Genomic DNA, 15,945 nt, shown 5'->3' on the forward strand with positions numbered 1-15,945 from the left:
GCTTGTTTTCTGTTACCTGCGTGCGGGACGGGGGGAGGCTGTAGGAGCGGGGCGGCCGGGGGCTGAGAAGATGGGGCGCCAGGATCGATGTTACCGCCGTCCCGCTCGCGTACCTTGTCGAGCCTCGGTCTTCCTGTGAAGGTCACGCGTGTGCCAAACGTGGAAGAAATGTGACGGATGGGAATGTCAGCCTTAGTTTTCAGCTGTCTCGGGGTTTCCTGTGCCTTCTTCAGCGCCTGCTGTCAAGAGATAAGTCGTATGCTGCTAGCAGAAAGAGTTAGGAGTGAAGCTACAGCTGCTACACTTAAAAGTCTAAAAAACTGTCAAAAACGGGGCGTTAGGAGCCAGCGTGATATTTCTGCTGATGCATTGGAATGGCTAAGTCATCCAAGGACAGGTCTGAGTTTCACAGGTCACACACAACTAATACAATGTTTCCTGCAATTAAGGCTGTCATGTGTACCAAGCGCCTGCAGTCTTTGGCTAACCATTTTGGAATTTGGAGCTGGGTTAGTCCAGCTTTTGGGATAAAAAAGTGGTGCAGATATTTGGATGGAAAATCATCATGTAGCTGGCCTCAAAAGCTTTTCAGTTTTAATGGTAGAGCAGATGGCTTAGAATAAAGTTACTTGTGCGTCTTATCGATGTTACCGTCAAGAAATGTAGAGTTCTAAAAAGGAGGTAGCTTGTGGAAGTGGCTTTGAGAGAGAGAAGCTGCCCAGCCACCTGACTTTTGACGACTTAATGAACTCATGGGAAGGTACTGAAATGAAAGGAGTTGTGGTTAGCAGACAGCTGAAAGACTTATTTATGTGTATGTGTATTCTGAGACACCTAAAGGCATTTTGTAAATAGTCCCATATTTTTGTTTGCTTTAAAAAAAAGGTTTTAATGTTGCAAAGACATGCAGTTAGACTTAAAATTTGAAAATAACTGATAGTATCTAGGTGTCTGGGATAATAGGAGACATCTAAACTTTCAACTTGTTATTGGTTTTCAATATGTTTTTTTATGCATGCTGTGTTGTTTGTGTTCCGGTTATCTTGTTTATGAATACTTAGAATTTCATACTTGGCTTTGTCTGGCTGAGAGCTTCAGTGTGGGCTGCTTCATTATAAGATTGGTGAATGTTGGAAAAACTCATGCTTCAAGGCTTCGAACCGATATAAATTTCTGTTTCATTAAAAGCAGCTTCCTCGGGGATTCCAGTCAATTCATCTGATTGATTAAACATTCTCTTTTCTTTGTTAACATATGTTGTTTCCAGCTATTGATAATGTACATACTCCAGTAGAACTAGAAAAAACAGCAGCCTGTGTTAAGTGTGGTGTTATGCACACAAAAAATGACCTCTTGCGGTCCTAGACCAATGTACACTTATGTGAGAACATCTTAATGATTATTTTGCTAACCTGATGAATGATAGATGGCAATGGGACATCACAATTAAAATAAGGAGGGAGGAGGCAAGGGAGAGAGAGGAGGGGGGACTAAAACTTATTTTGGAGCACTTTAATAATACTGAGGTGTGCTAAAAATAAGCATCACGCTAGACCTTGGGTTAAAGGTTAAGTGTGTTTTGAAATCTGATATCTACACCAGGTTAGAGTGCTTTTCAAAGGGTTTTTTGGTCTCAACAATGATTCAAAAGCCAGTTCATGTGAGTGACATTGAAAGGTGACAGATCCAGAACAATTAAAAAAAAAAGTATTTTTGTATAGCTCCAGTAGATTTTTGAACTTCTTGCCATCGGACTTTCTTGCAGTCTGGAGTCTAGCATTGAGCTAGCAGTTGTGACAGTGCTGTTCAGCTGAATTCTGGTTAATGTCAACAAGAGCTGATAGTCTCATGCCTCTGAATTCATGCCAGTTTCCAAATTTTAAAAAATAGATTGCAGAAGGCTCTGATGGGCTGAAAATTATATGGTCTTTGCGAGAGTTCTTTTCACTTTCCTCTTAAGCAGCTGGTATTATTGGGTTTAGGTAGAGGTCTAAGCCACAGGTCAGATACAGCAGTAAGTTTCAATAGTTTATTAAGTTAGTAAAAAAGTTCAGTTTTGTTGAGATGTCCCTTCTGTTGTGCCCACATTCGTGGATGCTCACATGGAGACTTGCAGACAATGTGTGTGAGAGTAGTGCAGGTACATTCTCTCTCTTTAACATGTCAAAAGGTATTTGAAAATAAACCAATAGTTTTCTTCATGGAAACTATTGATGTAGAAAGTAGCGGAGTTTGGCATGGTTGGCATTTCAAGGTCACTTAAATTTTATGCTTCAGTGAAAAAAAATTCTTAATGTGGCCAGATTAAAAAAAAAATATTCTTTATTTCTGTTGATACCTAAAGTCAGAATTTCTTCTCAGCACTAGCTTTGCACCTGCTCCTCCCTGCCCCCAAGTTAGATGAATTTCTATGGTTTTACACCAAGGTCTTTGATAATTTGAGTGGATGCAGAAAAAGCCTGACTGGCAGTTCTTATTGAATGTGAAGTATGTTTGGAATGCTGCCTGAGGATTTCTACCAAGGCATGGAAGGCTTTCATACTGTGCGTTCCTCTACAGAATGGGAGAACTTCAGTGCAAGTGTTCATTGGCACTTCTCAGAATCCTTTTAGGCAAGCTAAACCATGAGTGCATGGTGGAATTTCTTTTGGGCTTTTTTCTGATCTTTCTCTTTATAGACTGCTATAAAGAGATTTTAATGAAGTATCATAGGATTTAAACAACTAGCATCATGTGGTCAGCTGGTGACTTAGAAGCTGTTTTGTCTTTGAACCATGCTTCAGAGCACTTGGTTACAAAAGCAAATGATAGTCAGATGACTAGGATTTCTTAGTTTTTTGCAAAAATACACTTACGTTTTCTAGTAGCAGTAGTGTCACAGCTGCAAACAGAGATTAAGATATATTGTAATGAAAAATATGGAAATGTATATTGTGTCTAGCAACTTTGCTCTTCTAGTTTGAAGCAAATTCACTTTGTGAAGGAGTCAACACTGTTCCTTTAGATGCACAGCACTTGTGTACAGTCATCCTTCATGTCCTGTATCTCTGCTAGATCTTCCCAAACTTCTATGACAGCTTCTTCCCTTGGTTTCAATAGCAGTAGCTCCACATCTGCTAGACCATTTTGATACCACTTTTCTAATGCTACTCATGTGAGTGGTATAATTTGGAAGTCCCTCCTTCATACAGTATTCCAGTTCTTTTACAAGGCTTTGGTTAGCACCTACATATTAAATTTAAATTTGTGTTCCCTTCCCTATCATCCTTGCATAAGAAAGTACAGTACAAATTGAGACACTTGAAACTTAGAAATAAAACTGTGGCTCAAAAGTCTCATCCCTGTTCCCAAACCTCAAATGTTTTCCCGTATATACATATGACCATAATTCGGCTTGAGCATAGTGGGTGAAGAAACTTTTTTGTTTTTTTAATGTGATTGATATGATGCCCTTCAATTGCTATGCTTGGCAAATGCTCTTTCTTGAAAGGAATGCAGCTTACACTGTTAGAACTAGCTTTAGTCTTAAAATCTGCCATTTATTTTTTCTTTATGGCTACAAAAGCTCAACATTCTCAAAAATTTGATATAGCTTTAATGAAAATCATAAAGAAGGGGTTTGAGCATATATGTTATATTTATGTTTTTCAGGAGATGATTTGTTTCTAGTTATTTCCGAAGTGAAGCTGTTTATAACTTTCTGGGGACTTGATTCCAGTTATATTAAGCTAATCTGTGAGTACAAAAGTACAAAGTATTGCTGCTGCTTCATAGTAAGGTCCTGGCTTTGTTTACAATTTGGGATTCTTTTTATTGTTTGTTTGTTTCAGATATTGTGCAGTATCTCTCTGTTTTGCTTATAGCCTTTGAAATTCAGATGCGTCCTACTGCAAAAAGCCATGTGGGAAGAGTGTATTGATTATACTTTTGTGAGAAAGGGGTGTCTTGATAACAGCTCTCAATCCTGAGTTACAGACATTGTGACTGTGCAGGCCCTTGTCACAATCAGTGTTTCACCAGATTTTTGTTTTGTATTAATATATAGCAGAACAGGGCTACCTCAAAACAGTTCATTATATCTCAGCTTAAAAGGCAGTCTAAATGAGATAGGAAACTGGGAAGAAGACTGTCGTGGTTTAACCCCAGCCAGCAACTAAGCACCACGCAGTGCTGTGTTTCTAAAGGAACAGTGCTGACTCCTTCACAAAGTGAATTTGCTTCAAACTAGAAAAGCAAATAATTTCTGTTGTTCTAATGACTAGTTCTTTGTTAGGTGTTTTGTTTTTGTCAGCTCAAGTATTTTGTTTGTTACCTTATGAAAGTAAGCAAAATATGTAGTCTTGTTGGCTACCTCTCCAGATGCTATGAGGTGGAATGATTTGGGAAAGGTGCTCCTCTTAGTAAGGACAGGATGGAAGGGTGCAGATAAATACGTGATCAAAGCTGCTGGCATCAGCAGATGGAAGAGACTGAATGTCTCTTTAAAAGAAGTACAGAAATCAGTTGAAGGAGTAAGAAGTTTGTATGTAATGCTGAAGTAAAGGGAAGCCGAGTTCCCTGCAGACCTGCCAGAAGACAGTAATGCTTGGATGAAACCTGAGAGATTTCATAGTGCTCTGATGTTGGCTTTACTGATAGAGAAGCCAGGTGAACTTTCTCCTATTGCAACTGCTTTAAACCCCCCTCCATTTTACTGACACTGGTATTTCTGTAAAGTTTTCAATGAGATGCACTTCATAGCTTAAAAGCTTCTTAGTTTAAGACTTCGGCAACTGTTGGGAGTTGTCAAAGGGGTGAAACCAGGTCTGCTGGAAGCCATTTCTGATGGATGAGTGGGTAATTTAAGCATTGGCTGACATCTGTGTTGGGGTGATTTGGGATGCAATGGTAGATAGTTAAGACAGGTTAGTCCACATAAGGGTATAACTACCCAAAGAAATAACAAGATAAGGTAGCATGAGATAAGCATGACATTGATGGGCAAAGAAGGACAGACTAGCCACTAATACTAGGCAAGCAAATACCAAGTTATCACTGAGTAGCAAGTGTATCCTGTATGTTCCTGTTATAGTTTACATCGTAGTAACTTACTTGTGTGTTCTTGTTCTCTTAGGATGTTTACAGATATGCTAAGGGGAATTTAGCTGCTTTAGTCCTGATTTTGTTCTGTTCCTATGCCAGAATTACTGTTACTTTTCTATGTTGGGGAAGACAGAAGTGAACCTCTATATAAAGGCACTGTATCTTGTTTAGTTATGTGCGAGTTTAACCATGCCTTGGTTGAAAGCTCCAGCAAAGTGAGCAGGCTTTGTGCTGAAGCAGCACACATTTCCTTCTGACGGTTTTGCTGTTAGGGAAAGGAGAGATTTTGGGGAGTCGGGGGGAGAGAAGGAAAGAAACAGCAGTAAGATTAGCTAGAGCTTTGCATTTCAGAACCAGCCACTGGAAGCTTCTTTAAGATCCCCTGTACATAATTTCAATTCTGTATATCGAGTTTCCTGTAGCTTTTCTTCCTCTGAGAGTTATCTTTTTCTTGACTGAAGATGTGACTTCGTAAATTCTGTTCAGGTGAGGGAGTGCTTGCTGGAAATTTTAGACGAGATTCATTACCTGATACAAAAAGATTTGTCTAATATTTGCAAGCAAGTTATGATCGAGTAGGTATTGATATCAGTTGTGTTGGAAGCTGATCTGTGTGAAGTCCATCATCTCTGTTAATTTAAAATTTGTAAATACTGGACTTCTAGGTTCTGTAAACTCAGAATTACCGAAAATATGGGAAAAGAATATTTTTCAGGAAGTTCTTATACTTTCAAACTAAACTAAGATTTGTTACAAATTCTGAGTAAGGTAATTTATATATATGGAACTATTTAAAGTATAGCATCAGAAGTCTTCTTCCTATCAGTATATAAAGATAAGTCATAAAACCTTATGCAGTTGTGTGTTTGAAGTTGTAACTCTTTATCTTCAATGTATTACTCGTATTTCATTTTCTAGTGTATTGTAAAGATGCAGGTTTGAGAAACCGAGTTGAATTCTCCTCTAGCATGGGCTAAAATGGAGTGATTCAGTAAAGGTTGTAGGCCTTGTATTTTTATTTATGATGCACATGTGTGAGACGTGGCACAAAGTATATTGAGTTTGTTGGACAAAAAGGTAAAAAAATTGTGTGAAGATTTTTTTTTTAAAGACAGACCAAGCTGAAAAAGCCTTTGAGAAATACTGAACTCTCTCCCCCAGTGCACCATAGGGGAGAGGCAATTTACTTCCTCCCTTCCTGCAATATAACGCCGCATGATGGTGATGCAACTGATTACTTTGCTGTTGAATTGAAGGAAATACTGTTATGTAAAAACTCACAGAATAAGAATTTCTTATTTATATAAAAAGTACTTTTTCATCTCGGTTTGATGTTGGAGGGGAGAGAGAGCTATCAGCTGTTTTGTCATTTGAGTAAGACAACTCATGACAAAAATAATCACAGAATCACAGCATGGTTGAGGTGGGAAGGGCCCTCTGGAGGCTGTCTGGTCCGGTCCCTCAGCTAAAGCAGCGCAACCTACAGCCAGTTGCTCAGGACCATGTCCGGATGGCTTTTGAATATCTCTGTGGACAGAGACTCCACAACCTCTTTGCACAACCTGTGCCAGTGCTCGGTCACCCTCACAGTAGAAAAGTGTTTCCTGATGTTCAGAGGGAACCTCCTGTGTTTCAGTTTGTGCCCATTGCCTCTGGGCCAGTCCCTGGGCACCACTGAGAAGAGCCTGGCTCCGTCCTCTTTGCACCCTCCCTTCAGGTATTTATACACATTTCTGAGATCCCCCTTGAGTCTTCTCTTCTCCAGGCTGAACAGCCCCAGCTCTCTCAGCCTCTCCTCATAGGAGAGATGCTTCGGTCTCTAGTTGCGAGTTTTTAATTATTTTTTTTAATGTATTTTTAAAATTCTGCATAGAATTTAACGTTGTTAAAACTTAACTGGAAAATTTACTGCTGTCCTGAGATAAATGCGGAAATCGGGGAAAGGGAAACATACTAGAATTGAAATATGAAGAAAACTGAGATGATACAATGCTTGAGAATCAAGATGGGTTATTATCTATACACTTTAAGTAGTTCCTCAGCAAAGACAGCCATTTAAGGATTATATTGATATAATTTTACTTGATGTCAGAGAGTGTAACAAAAAGCTGGGTTACAGCAGAGAATGGAAAAATCCTTGTAATGCAAGTTAATTGATACACTTTGGGAAATGCAGTGCTGCGACATAGAGCATATGGAGTTAATTTGGTGCTGGTGATGCTTTCTGACTTCTGCTGAAGCCAGCTAGGGTCTTGAGCTGGAAGAAGTACCTCCATGCCTTGTTTCTCCCTTAGCTTTTTTGTTTTGGGAAGATCTGGTAGCTCAGGCACACTGCAGCACATATATAGGGAGCCAGGCTAGGTTTGATGCTTTCCCCAAGGTCATATGCTCCTGGACTTCAGTGTTCACTGCAGCAACATTCAAATGGCTTTGTGCAGGGCTGGCTTAATTCTTTCAGACTCTCCTAGTTTGGATGCTGCCTGAGACTGTCTATGCAATAAGCTCCCCATAAAAGCAGTATGTTGCTGGTACGGCTCTCCATGAGATCAGCTCGGGTGCATCTGTATCTTAACCCAATTCAGTGAGTGAGTGTTATTTGTGTGCTAGGGTGCAAGATCTATGTGTTTTCTACTTGTAATTTCATCTTTCTCATGAGCTTCTACTGTGTGCCTGTCATGGGAGCGAGGCTTACATCTTTTTACTGCAATGTGTCTGCAAAGTATTTGTTTCGTGTATCTGGTGATTGTTTTTTTTCTTTTCTGCTGTTCTTGGCCAACAAGCATAGGTTAGTTTTCTCCAAGTAGCTTTAGGGTTTTTACCCTCATGTACTTTGTATAGCTTGTTCATAGCTTGTTAGTAATATGAAATACATAAATGTATTGATCATCTGTTTTCAGTCTGGTTCGGATTGCCCATCAGGGACTAGTATTATCTTACCGTCTTGAATGACTGTTTTAGGTAATTTGTAAATGGATTGCTCTGACAGCTTGAAAGTTAATTTTATTCTAGTAGCTTTACTTCACTTAGTTTCCTTTTCATTTGGTGATGGTCTGAGGAGTTCTTTTCAGAACATACCAACTTGGAAAATTCAGCAGGTCTGACTGAGTTAGAACATCTGGGAGAGAGCAAAAGAGGCACTTGTAGTTGCAAAACAAGGTTGATAGGTTAGGTACTTACGATCTAGTGCCTGATGCAATTAATTACTTAAAGGCTCTTAGTTCCCTCTCAGAGTTACCATAGCAATGTGGAATGTGTTGATCTGGCAAAATTTACTCTTCAAGTTCAAATTGGTTTAAAAAATTTATATATAAGTCTGTTTCTACCATAAAGGTTTTATGGTAGATCAGTTATCTGCTGCCATGGATCGAGTTTGCTTTGCTGGCTGATCCAGCATTGGTAAGCTTGGAACAAGTTGAAACATATCAGAAGTTTTAAATGCAGCAGCCATTTAAGGCTTCTCAAGGTAATATTGCTTCAGAGTTGTCTTGTGAAATTTGATAAGGCTTAAAGAAATTTGCAGTATAATTTATAGGGAATTAAATAGTTTAATTCATTTATTCATATGTATTGCACAACATATCTATTTCAGTTGCTACATAATGCAGCCACAAATACAAACTGTGAATTGATGATCACTTGTTAAAGTGTTAATGATGTGCAATTCTTTCATTTAATGTAGAAGGGACTCCATTAAAGCCGTTCAGGTTTTTACGTTATTCCACATCTTCTGTGAATGCTATCCCTCTTTCCAGTTGGTTTATTCACATAGACATATGTGTAGTTCAGTACTGATATGGTGCTTAAGCATGTGCAGTTAAATATAAGAGGAAATTTATTCTTTCTCCCAGGTAGTCTCTGTCCCCAGTTTCCTTGGCTTCTGCTGTTCTGTGCCTGTGATACTGTGCAGGACAGCTGAAAATGCAGGTTATTCAAGGGCATGCTTTTCCAGACTAGTATCTCTAGAAGAGAGCAGGCCGTCTGTTGCATGGCCATAAGGGCTAGTTTACTCTAGGTCTTGAATATTTAAGGCAGGTGAAATACCTAGTTTGCTGACTACTTTACCACCAACAGAAACAGATCTAAAATGTATATTTATGCACTCGCATTTCCTTAGGACTGAACTTCAACAGTTCTTTTATTGTACCTGTAGCACAGAGAAAAAAAAGTGGTAGACCTGAGTAGTTTCTAAGGAAACTTTGCCATCAGGATCTGTTATCAGAGTACTTGCTGGTTTGCCTGTATCTCTTTGAACTTAAAAATTAGGTTGGATGTCCTAAATGTAAAGATAAGCTGTACCCTATAAAATGTGTTGTACTGTTGTCCTTTCCAGATGTATATGAAGTTTTTTTTTCCAGCCTTTGATTTGCAGACCCCTTAAAGTTTCAGCTTTGATCTCCTTATGACATAATTTTATTTTAGATGAAAAATTTTCCATCAGAGGTTCCTCTGTACAAGAAGGTTGTATGTGTATAATCCCCAACTACTTTCATTGTATAGTTGTTCATAACATTTGGAGTCTAATTTACTGCCATATATTAAGATGTAGCATGTCTACTGGTTGAATTATCTTTTTTTTTTTTAATTCATAAGAAAATTGAACCTTGGCAATTCCCTATTTTAATAATTTTGTTCTACAAAACAAATATTCGATTTTCAGTTCAAGAACAAAATACAGCTTATTTCTATTGCTGCAGAGAATTGCATCCTGGAGTCCTATTGGGTTTTTTTCTTTTCTAGTAATAGCCATCAGGATGGTGATGCTAAGGAATAATTTTTGATGGCCTCAGTCATTCGCTTGTGTAACTTTCAGTGTCTGTTTTTATTCAGGAGAAGCTAGAAGGCATTAACCTGAGATGGTTTGTAAGTAGAGTTGTACCCAGGACTGAACTGAGTGGTCTTGTTAAGGTTTCTCCCAAGTGAAATCCTATGTAGTGAAAATGTAGTTTAGTGAAGGAAGTGGTTTTTTATCCAGTAAAATTACTTCTGGTGGATCCAAGTTGGTTGTGTGATACTTCCAACACCAATGTTAAAACATTTTAACTTTCTCTAAAGTAAAAAAGAAAAAAAGTAAAATAAAAAAATAGTCTGTGCTTCTGGAGCTCTTCTTGGATAAATATTCAGAAATCTCTATATAAATCTTTTGTTGTATCCAGTAGCATGAACAATGTTCCGTAACAGTTTTTTCCAAGCCTGTGGTACGTTGCATGTTCCTGTTTGGTAAGGCTCCAGTAAATGACAAGTAAAACTATATTGAACTATCGGGTATAATGTCTTCAAAGAGGGTTTTTTGTTTTCTTTTTTTAATGCAAAGTACTGTTTTTTCTTTATTCTCCAGATAGTGATGTGTGAGGGTGGATTCCTGAAGAGTATAGATGATGGTTCTGTACTAGCACGATAGGCGTAAGTTATTATCCAGTCTAATGGACTTTGGACTTTTATTATCTCCAAAAAGGTTGTATCCCCCTATGATATGTGCGAGCTGTCTGCCTACAGCTGTTTCTTCCTACATGTAACTCGTGTAAAGCCTGGCATAAACTGGGAAAGATTTTGTCCAAGTATATGGAATATCCAGTGGAAAGCTGCTCTGATCTTGATTGGAAGGATTCGCTTTGCACTGCATCTTGTTCCATATGGATGCTAATCAAAACCAAATTTCCAGTTATTTCTCTGATCAGTTTAAAATGTGGTTAGCCAGCTATTTTGCTCATCAGTTTAAAATAAGGCAACAGTCTTGTTTCAGGGTTACAGATATTTTTCAGTACAAGTGAACACTTAGAGATGCAAAGTGAATTTGTCTTGTACAAGTGTAGTATCATTATTACTTCTTCTTGAATTTCAAGGAAAAAGATGGAGTTCTTGGTCTTCATATGCTCTGACTGGTTAATTTTTAGTACATAATGATACAATTTCCTGTGATCTTGGAGAAAATACAGCAACTTAATGGCTGCTTTACCAACTAGTAATTTTTTTATAATCAATTTAGATGTTTGAAAAGTAAATTCAAAAGCTTCCAAAAGATTTGTTGAATTTTCTGGCGTTTTTTTCTTGAGCCTTGCTATCAAGAAGTAGTATCGCTTGGTTTGTCTATGTTTTTAGCTGATTTACAATGTTATGCTCATGTAAAGATTAATTAAAGATGTATTTTTATAGAAGACTGCAACTTATTTCTGCTTAATTCATGTACTGTGAAACTATGGCTAACATAATCCCTTTTGGTGTCCTTTTAGGTAAGCTGGTAAAAATAAACTGGTTTTACCATCAGAGTGAATGAAACCTAACCTCTTTCATATTATGTATGTCAGTGGAAGGGGATTATCACTTTGTTTTACATTTTTCTCCTTATATAGTTATACTCAGCTTTCAGTGAAAGAGCTGAATATGCCTAGGGAACAGAAGCTGTCAGCAGAAATCTGTATGTCATACAGGTGACAGTTCTGGGAATAAGAAAGGAATTAAAATTCCTTTCCTCTGGAAAGAAGCAATGTTTTAAAAGATTGTAAAAGTTAATAAGCAAAATGTGGTGGTGAACCTGATTTTTAACTTCACAAATGAAATTAAAACCACTGCATTTTTCAATAGATGGATTAAAAAACTTCGTGGCTTTCAGTATCAAATATAAATCTTAGCTTTCTGATTTTGTTAACCCTTTTCCAGTGGTAGAGTTAAGAGACAAGAACTATACACAGGCTCTCCTTTGCTATCCCAGTCTATCTCCTGGCATTTCACTAGTATGGGCTATGAAAAGCCTAAGCCTATTTCACTTGTTTTCTGTGCACCTGTGGCACTCCCTTGTTCCATATTGCAGTGATAGGCTTTCTGGAGTTGTTTACACCTGTTTGTTGCTTTACCAATTCTGAAACATTAAACTGACAGCAATTATTTTTTCACTATTCATTAGGAAAGCTCTTAGAAAAAAGGAATTGCTGATTAAAAAGAAAACTATTTTAATTCAGAATACTAGAGAAAGAAATATAAAAGTCACATGCAGATGACTTGGTAAGAATGTGCGTATCATGACAGGAAAATGGCTTCCCACTGCTGTATCACATTGGGTTGTTTTGTAGAAAAGAAACAGAATTCAGCCAAAGTGTACTTCCCCTTTTCAGTGGTTCCCCCCTGCAAGATTCTGCTTTGATTATTCTTTGCTAGATAACTTAAACCTAAGATTTTTCTTTTTTATCTAAAAAATAATCTGAATAAATATACATTGTTTTCCTAAAAATTTGATTTTTTTTCTTTTCCCCTTTCAGGTCAGAAAGTAGTTTTCTGAATGCTTTAGTTGAAATACTTCCACTCAGTGTACTGGAGTACAACTATTTGTACTTCAGAAAAATGGTGATGTTTCACATTCCTCAAGTGATCTACTTGGCTGAGCACAGCCCTTCCCTTGTTGATTCCTCTCATTCGAACAGCCCTGCTTGTTTTCCTGGTGAATGAGGGCGTTGCATTCCTGGCAGGGAGGTACCTTTTCAGCCTCTGATCCTTTGCTGAGCAGGTATATCCTTTATGGAAGTGTAAAATTTGAGGTTATAAGATGTTATTTCATAATTTTCTGGATGATGGCATTGGTCTTAAGGGATAAACCTCTGCTGATGACTGCCTACGAAGGCAGTGGTAAGGAGTGAGTGTCCTGGTTTCAGCTGGGATAGAGCTGATTGTCTTCCTAGTAGCTGGTACAGTGCTATGTTTTGAGTTCAGTATGAGAAGAATGTTGATAACACTGATGTTTTTAGTTGTTGCTAAGTAGTATTTAGTCAAAAGTCAAGGATTTTTCAGCTTCTCATGCCCAGCCAGCGAGAAGGCTGGAGGGGCACAAGAAGTTGGGAGGGGACACAGTCAGGGCAGCTGACCAAAACTGGCCAAAGGTGTATTCCATACCGTGTGACATCATGCCCAGTATATGAACTGGGGGGAGTAGGGAGAGGGGGAATCGCCGCTCAGGGACTAACTGGGTGTCGATTGGTGGGTGGTGAGCAATTGCATTGTGCATCATTTGTATATTCTTTTATTATCCTTTTATTATTACTGTTGTCATTTTATTAGCATTATCATTATTAGTTTCTTCTTTTCTATTCTATTAAACCATTTTTATCTCAACCCACGGGTTTTACTTCTTTTCCTGATTCTCTCCCCCATCCCACTGGGTGCGGGGGGGAGTGAGCGAGCGGCTGCGTGGTGCTTAGTTGCTGGCTGGGGTTAAACCATGACAGTGAGGCAACAGACAGTTACCCCAACGGTGACATTTTAGGTAGGTGAAGCGATGGAGCGGGCCTGCCACTGTTCAGCTTTGGGCAGTCTTCAGCACAGCCCTGCCAGGCAGCACGTGCGTGCCATGACTCTTGTTGATGACATATCTGGCAGGCTTGCCAGCCCTCCCCTTCCTGGGTGACATTTTCAGTTAATTGTCTCATTTAGCTTTCTCTTCTCACCTTGTTATCCCATGGCTGATACCTTAGAAGGCTCTATTGGAAATCTCTCTTTGCTGTTTAAACCTACTGTCTAAGTTCCTGTGCAGTGCTTGGCTCTGTTCCTTGAGAAGCTTCAATATGTTGTGCAACAACAGCTCCAAAATTCATCTCACCTCGTCCCAGTGGGGCAAGATCCAGGTCACTAGTGCTGCCGTGGCATTTGATAGAAGCAGCAGGTCCCTTTGCTGCCCGCTCTCCCCTCAGCAGCGGTGGCTCGGGGCAGAGACGGCGGGGTAGCCAAGGCAGGCAAGAGCCATGTGGCACTGCAAGCTTTGCAGCGTGAGTGCAAGGGATGGGGCTGCCGCTTGGACCTCACCAGCCTGGCTGTGGTGGAAGCCCCTCTTTTCCAGCGGGTAGCAGAAACAGGTAGCCACACCAGCGCTGAAGGCAGAGGGAGCTGCTCCCCCATCGCTTCCTATCCCACTGCTTGAAACACCTGCTTCAGCGGGAGCTGCGGCACTGCAGCCGCGTCTGCGACTGGGGACTTGGCAGGGGATAGAATCTTAGCACTGATGATTCATTGATGCCTGTGGAGCCAGTTTGGCCAGGAGATGTCTCAACTGAAGTGCTTCAGCACTAGTGGCCTCTTATCTTAACAGCAGGAACCACTTCTGTAGCCATAACACGTATTTTAAAGGCAGTGCCCTGTAGCAAAGTAGTGGTACAAGTCTTGTTACACTACTCAAGCTAACCATTTAGATTGACTTGTGTTTTGGAAGCTATAATTTCCCAACTTGATTGAGTTCTGCAATGTGTATCATCTAGTGGGACACTAAATTGAGAAGATACCGTTCAGCCTGCATGTGTATATGGTTGTCTCTGTTACTGTTTCATTTCCTTCAGCACTTACTTGGATAGCTGTACAGTTCTCTGTGTGGATTCAGGTTCCACCAATGTGATATGTAAAGACAGTTTTCATTTTAAACCCTATCTTCAGATTGAACACTGTGGACATAATGACTTCTAGCACCTAAATTGGCTTGGTTTAGTAATGACAGCATGCTTGGGGGATGATGATAACTGGTGCAGTACTTCTGTAATGGGAAGGAGGATCAGAATTTCTGGGAGAGGGAAATAATGGTAGCAGGAAACAGGCCATGAGACTGGTGTTCGTCAGCGCATCTTTGTTTGGTTTAATCAATCTGAATCCAGATCTTTGTGTCTCTTTATAATGCCAACCTGTATGTAAAGAGTGTGTCAGATGTTTCCTTCTATCATGAACACTGTAATGATAAGGAGAAATCTAAATGGTGAAGTTTCAATCCTACACATTGCTGCTGTATGTGTAGATGTGGTGCTTAAGGCAGTTTCTGAGTGTTAAAATCATAAAACCCCTTGGTTTTATTTAGTTTCTATAAGGACCATTAAGGTTGTAAAACTGATTGATATTCACTGGTTGGGAATTATGAATTGTTGAACATACAACTGCTGGTATGATCTTAAACGGCTTCTGTTGTGTACATCCTGATATAGACTTCGATTACTAGGCAACTTTTTTTTTTTTTCCCCAAGAAGTTTCTGGCTGCTTTGGCAAATAAGTTTGCGTTTTATGGCTGGATTTGTTTTATCAGTTGTGGGGGAAGAGCCTTTGTCTCTAAAGCGTGCCACTAGTCGTATGAAAAAGGTTTTGTTGCTTATGGCTTTGGCTGCTGTAATAATTATGATGTGGTTGACTTTATCTGAAAATTTGAGCATTGTTTCTCTGATGTTACCTGCTTCATAAGAGAAATAGAAAATAGAACTGTGAACATGGCAAGACTGCAGGAGGAAACAGTGTATTTCTGCTTTTGCCATAGCAATGCTCTATATGAGACTGGGTCACTTTTCTTAAATGTCAGCTTTTCATTGAGATCTCTGTTTGAATGTTGTCTATTTCTTTAACTCAAGTCTTGGATTTGGTTTCAAAAAGTGATCTTGCAGCTCCCAATGAAAATAAATTGGAGCAGTACTTGCTGAACAAGGTGTTTAGTGCTTTGAAAAGTCAGCTCTGAAGATTGTCATGGTGTGCATGCAAAATTCATGCTTACTTTTGAACTTAACCACTCTAAATGTGGTTCCCTGTATATAAAATCTGGTTTATTTTCACAATGGTCCATTTTGCAAAGATGCTGTAAAAAGAAGAGTTTGTACTATGCTGCTAAGCACTACAGAACAGCCTAGAGAGAATTATTAAATCAGATTAATGTCTAGAAAAAATGCAAGTTAGAGTTGTCAGGCACTTTGGTACTGTGTAACTTGACTAGCATTGGCAAATTTGATATTCTCTGTAGCTTTCCAGGTGAGCGTAGGTGCTTTAATCGATCTCAGTCCAGGTGTTCTTATTTCAGTCTAGTGCGAGGCTGTGTGTAGAGAGGATGTCATAAGACCTCAAGGGACAGCTTAGGCTCAAATGTAC

At 39.2% G+C, this 15,945-nt stretch overlaps 1 protein-coding gene across 1 annotated transcript in view; it reads left to right on the forward strand.

The window, feature by feature from the left end:
• KIAA1468 (KIAA1468 ortholog) overlaps positions 1-15,945 on the forward strand; it is an 85,196-nt gene that overhangs the window by 649 nt on the left and 68,602 nt on the right. The window contains exons 2-3 of the mRNA XM_010585998.1: positions 12,333-12,511; positions 13,755-13,916. Of these exons, the coding sequence (XP_010584300.1) occupies positions 12,333-12,511; positions 13,755-13,916 (341 nt within the window). The remainder of the gene's footprint in view (positions 1-12,332; positions 12,512-13,754; positions 13,917-15,945) is intronic.

Source organism: Haliaeetus leucocephalus, unplaced genomic scaffold (genome assembly GCF_000737465.1).
Source record: "Haliaeetus leucocephalus isolate CR32 unplaced genomic scaffold, Haliaeetus_leucocephalus-4.0 Scaffold137, whole genome shotgun sequence".
NCBI classification, from domain to species: domain Eukaryota; kingdom Metazoa; phylum Chordata; class Aves; order Accipitriformes; family Accipitridae; genus Haliaeetus; species Haliaeetus leucocephalus.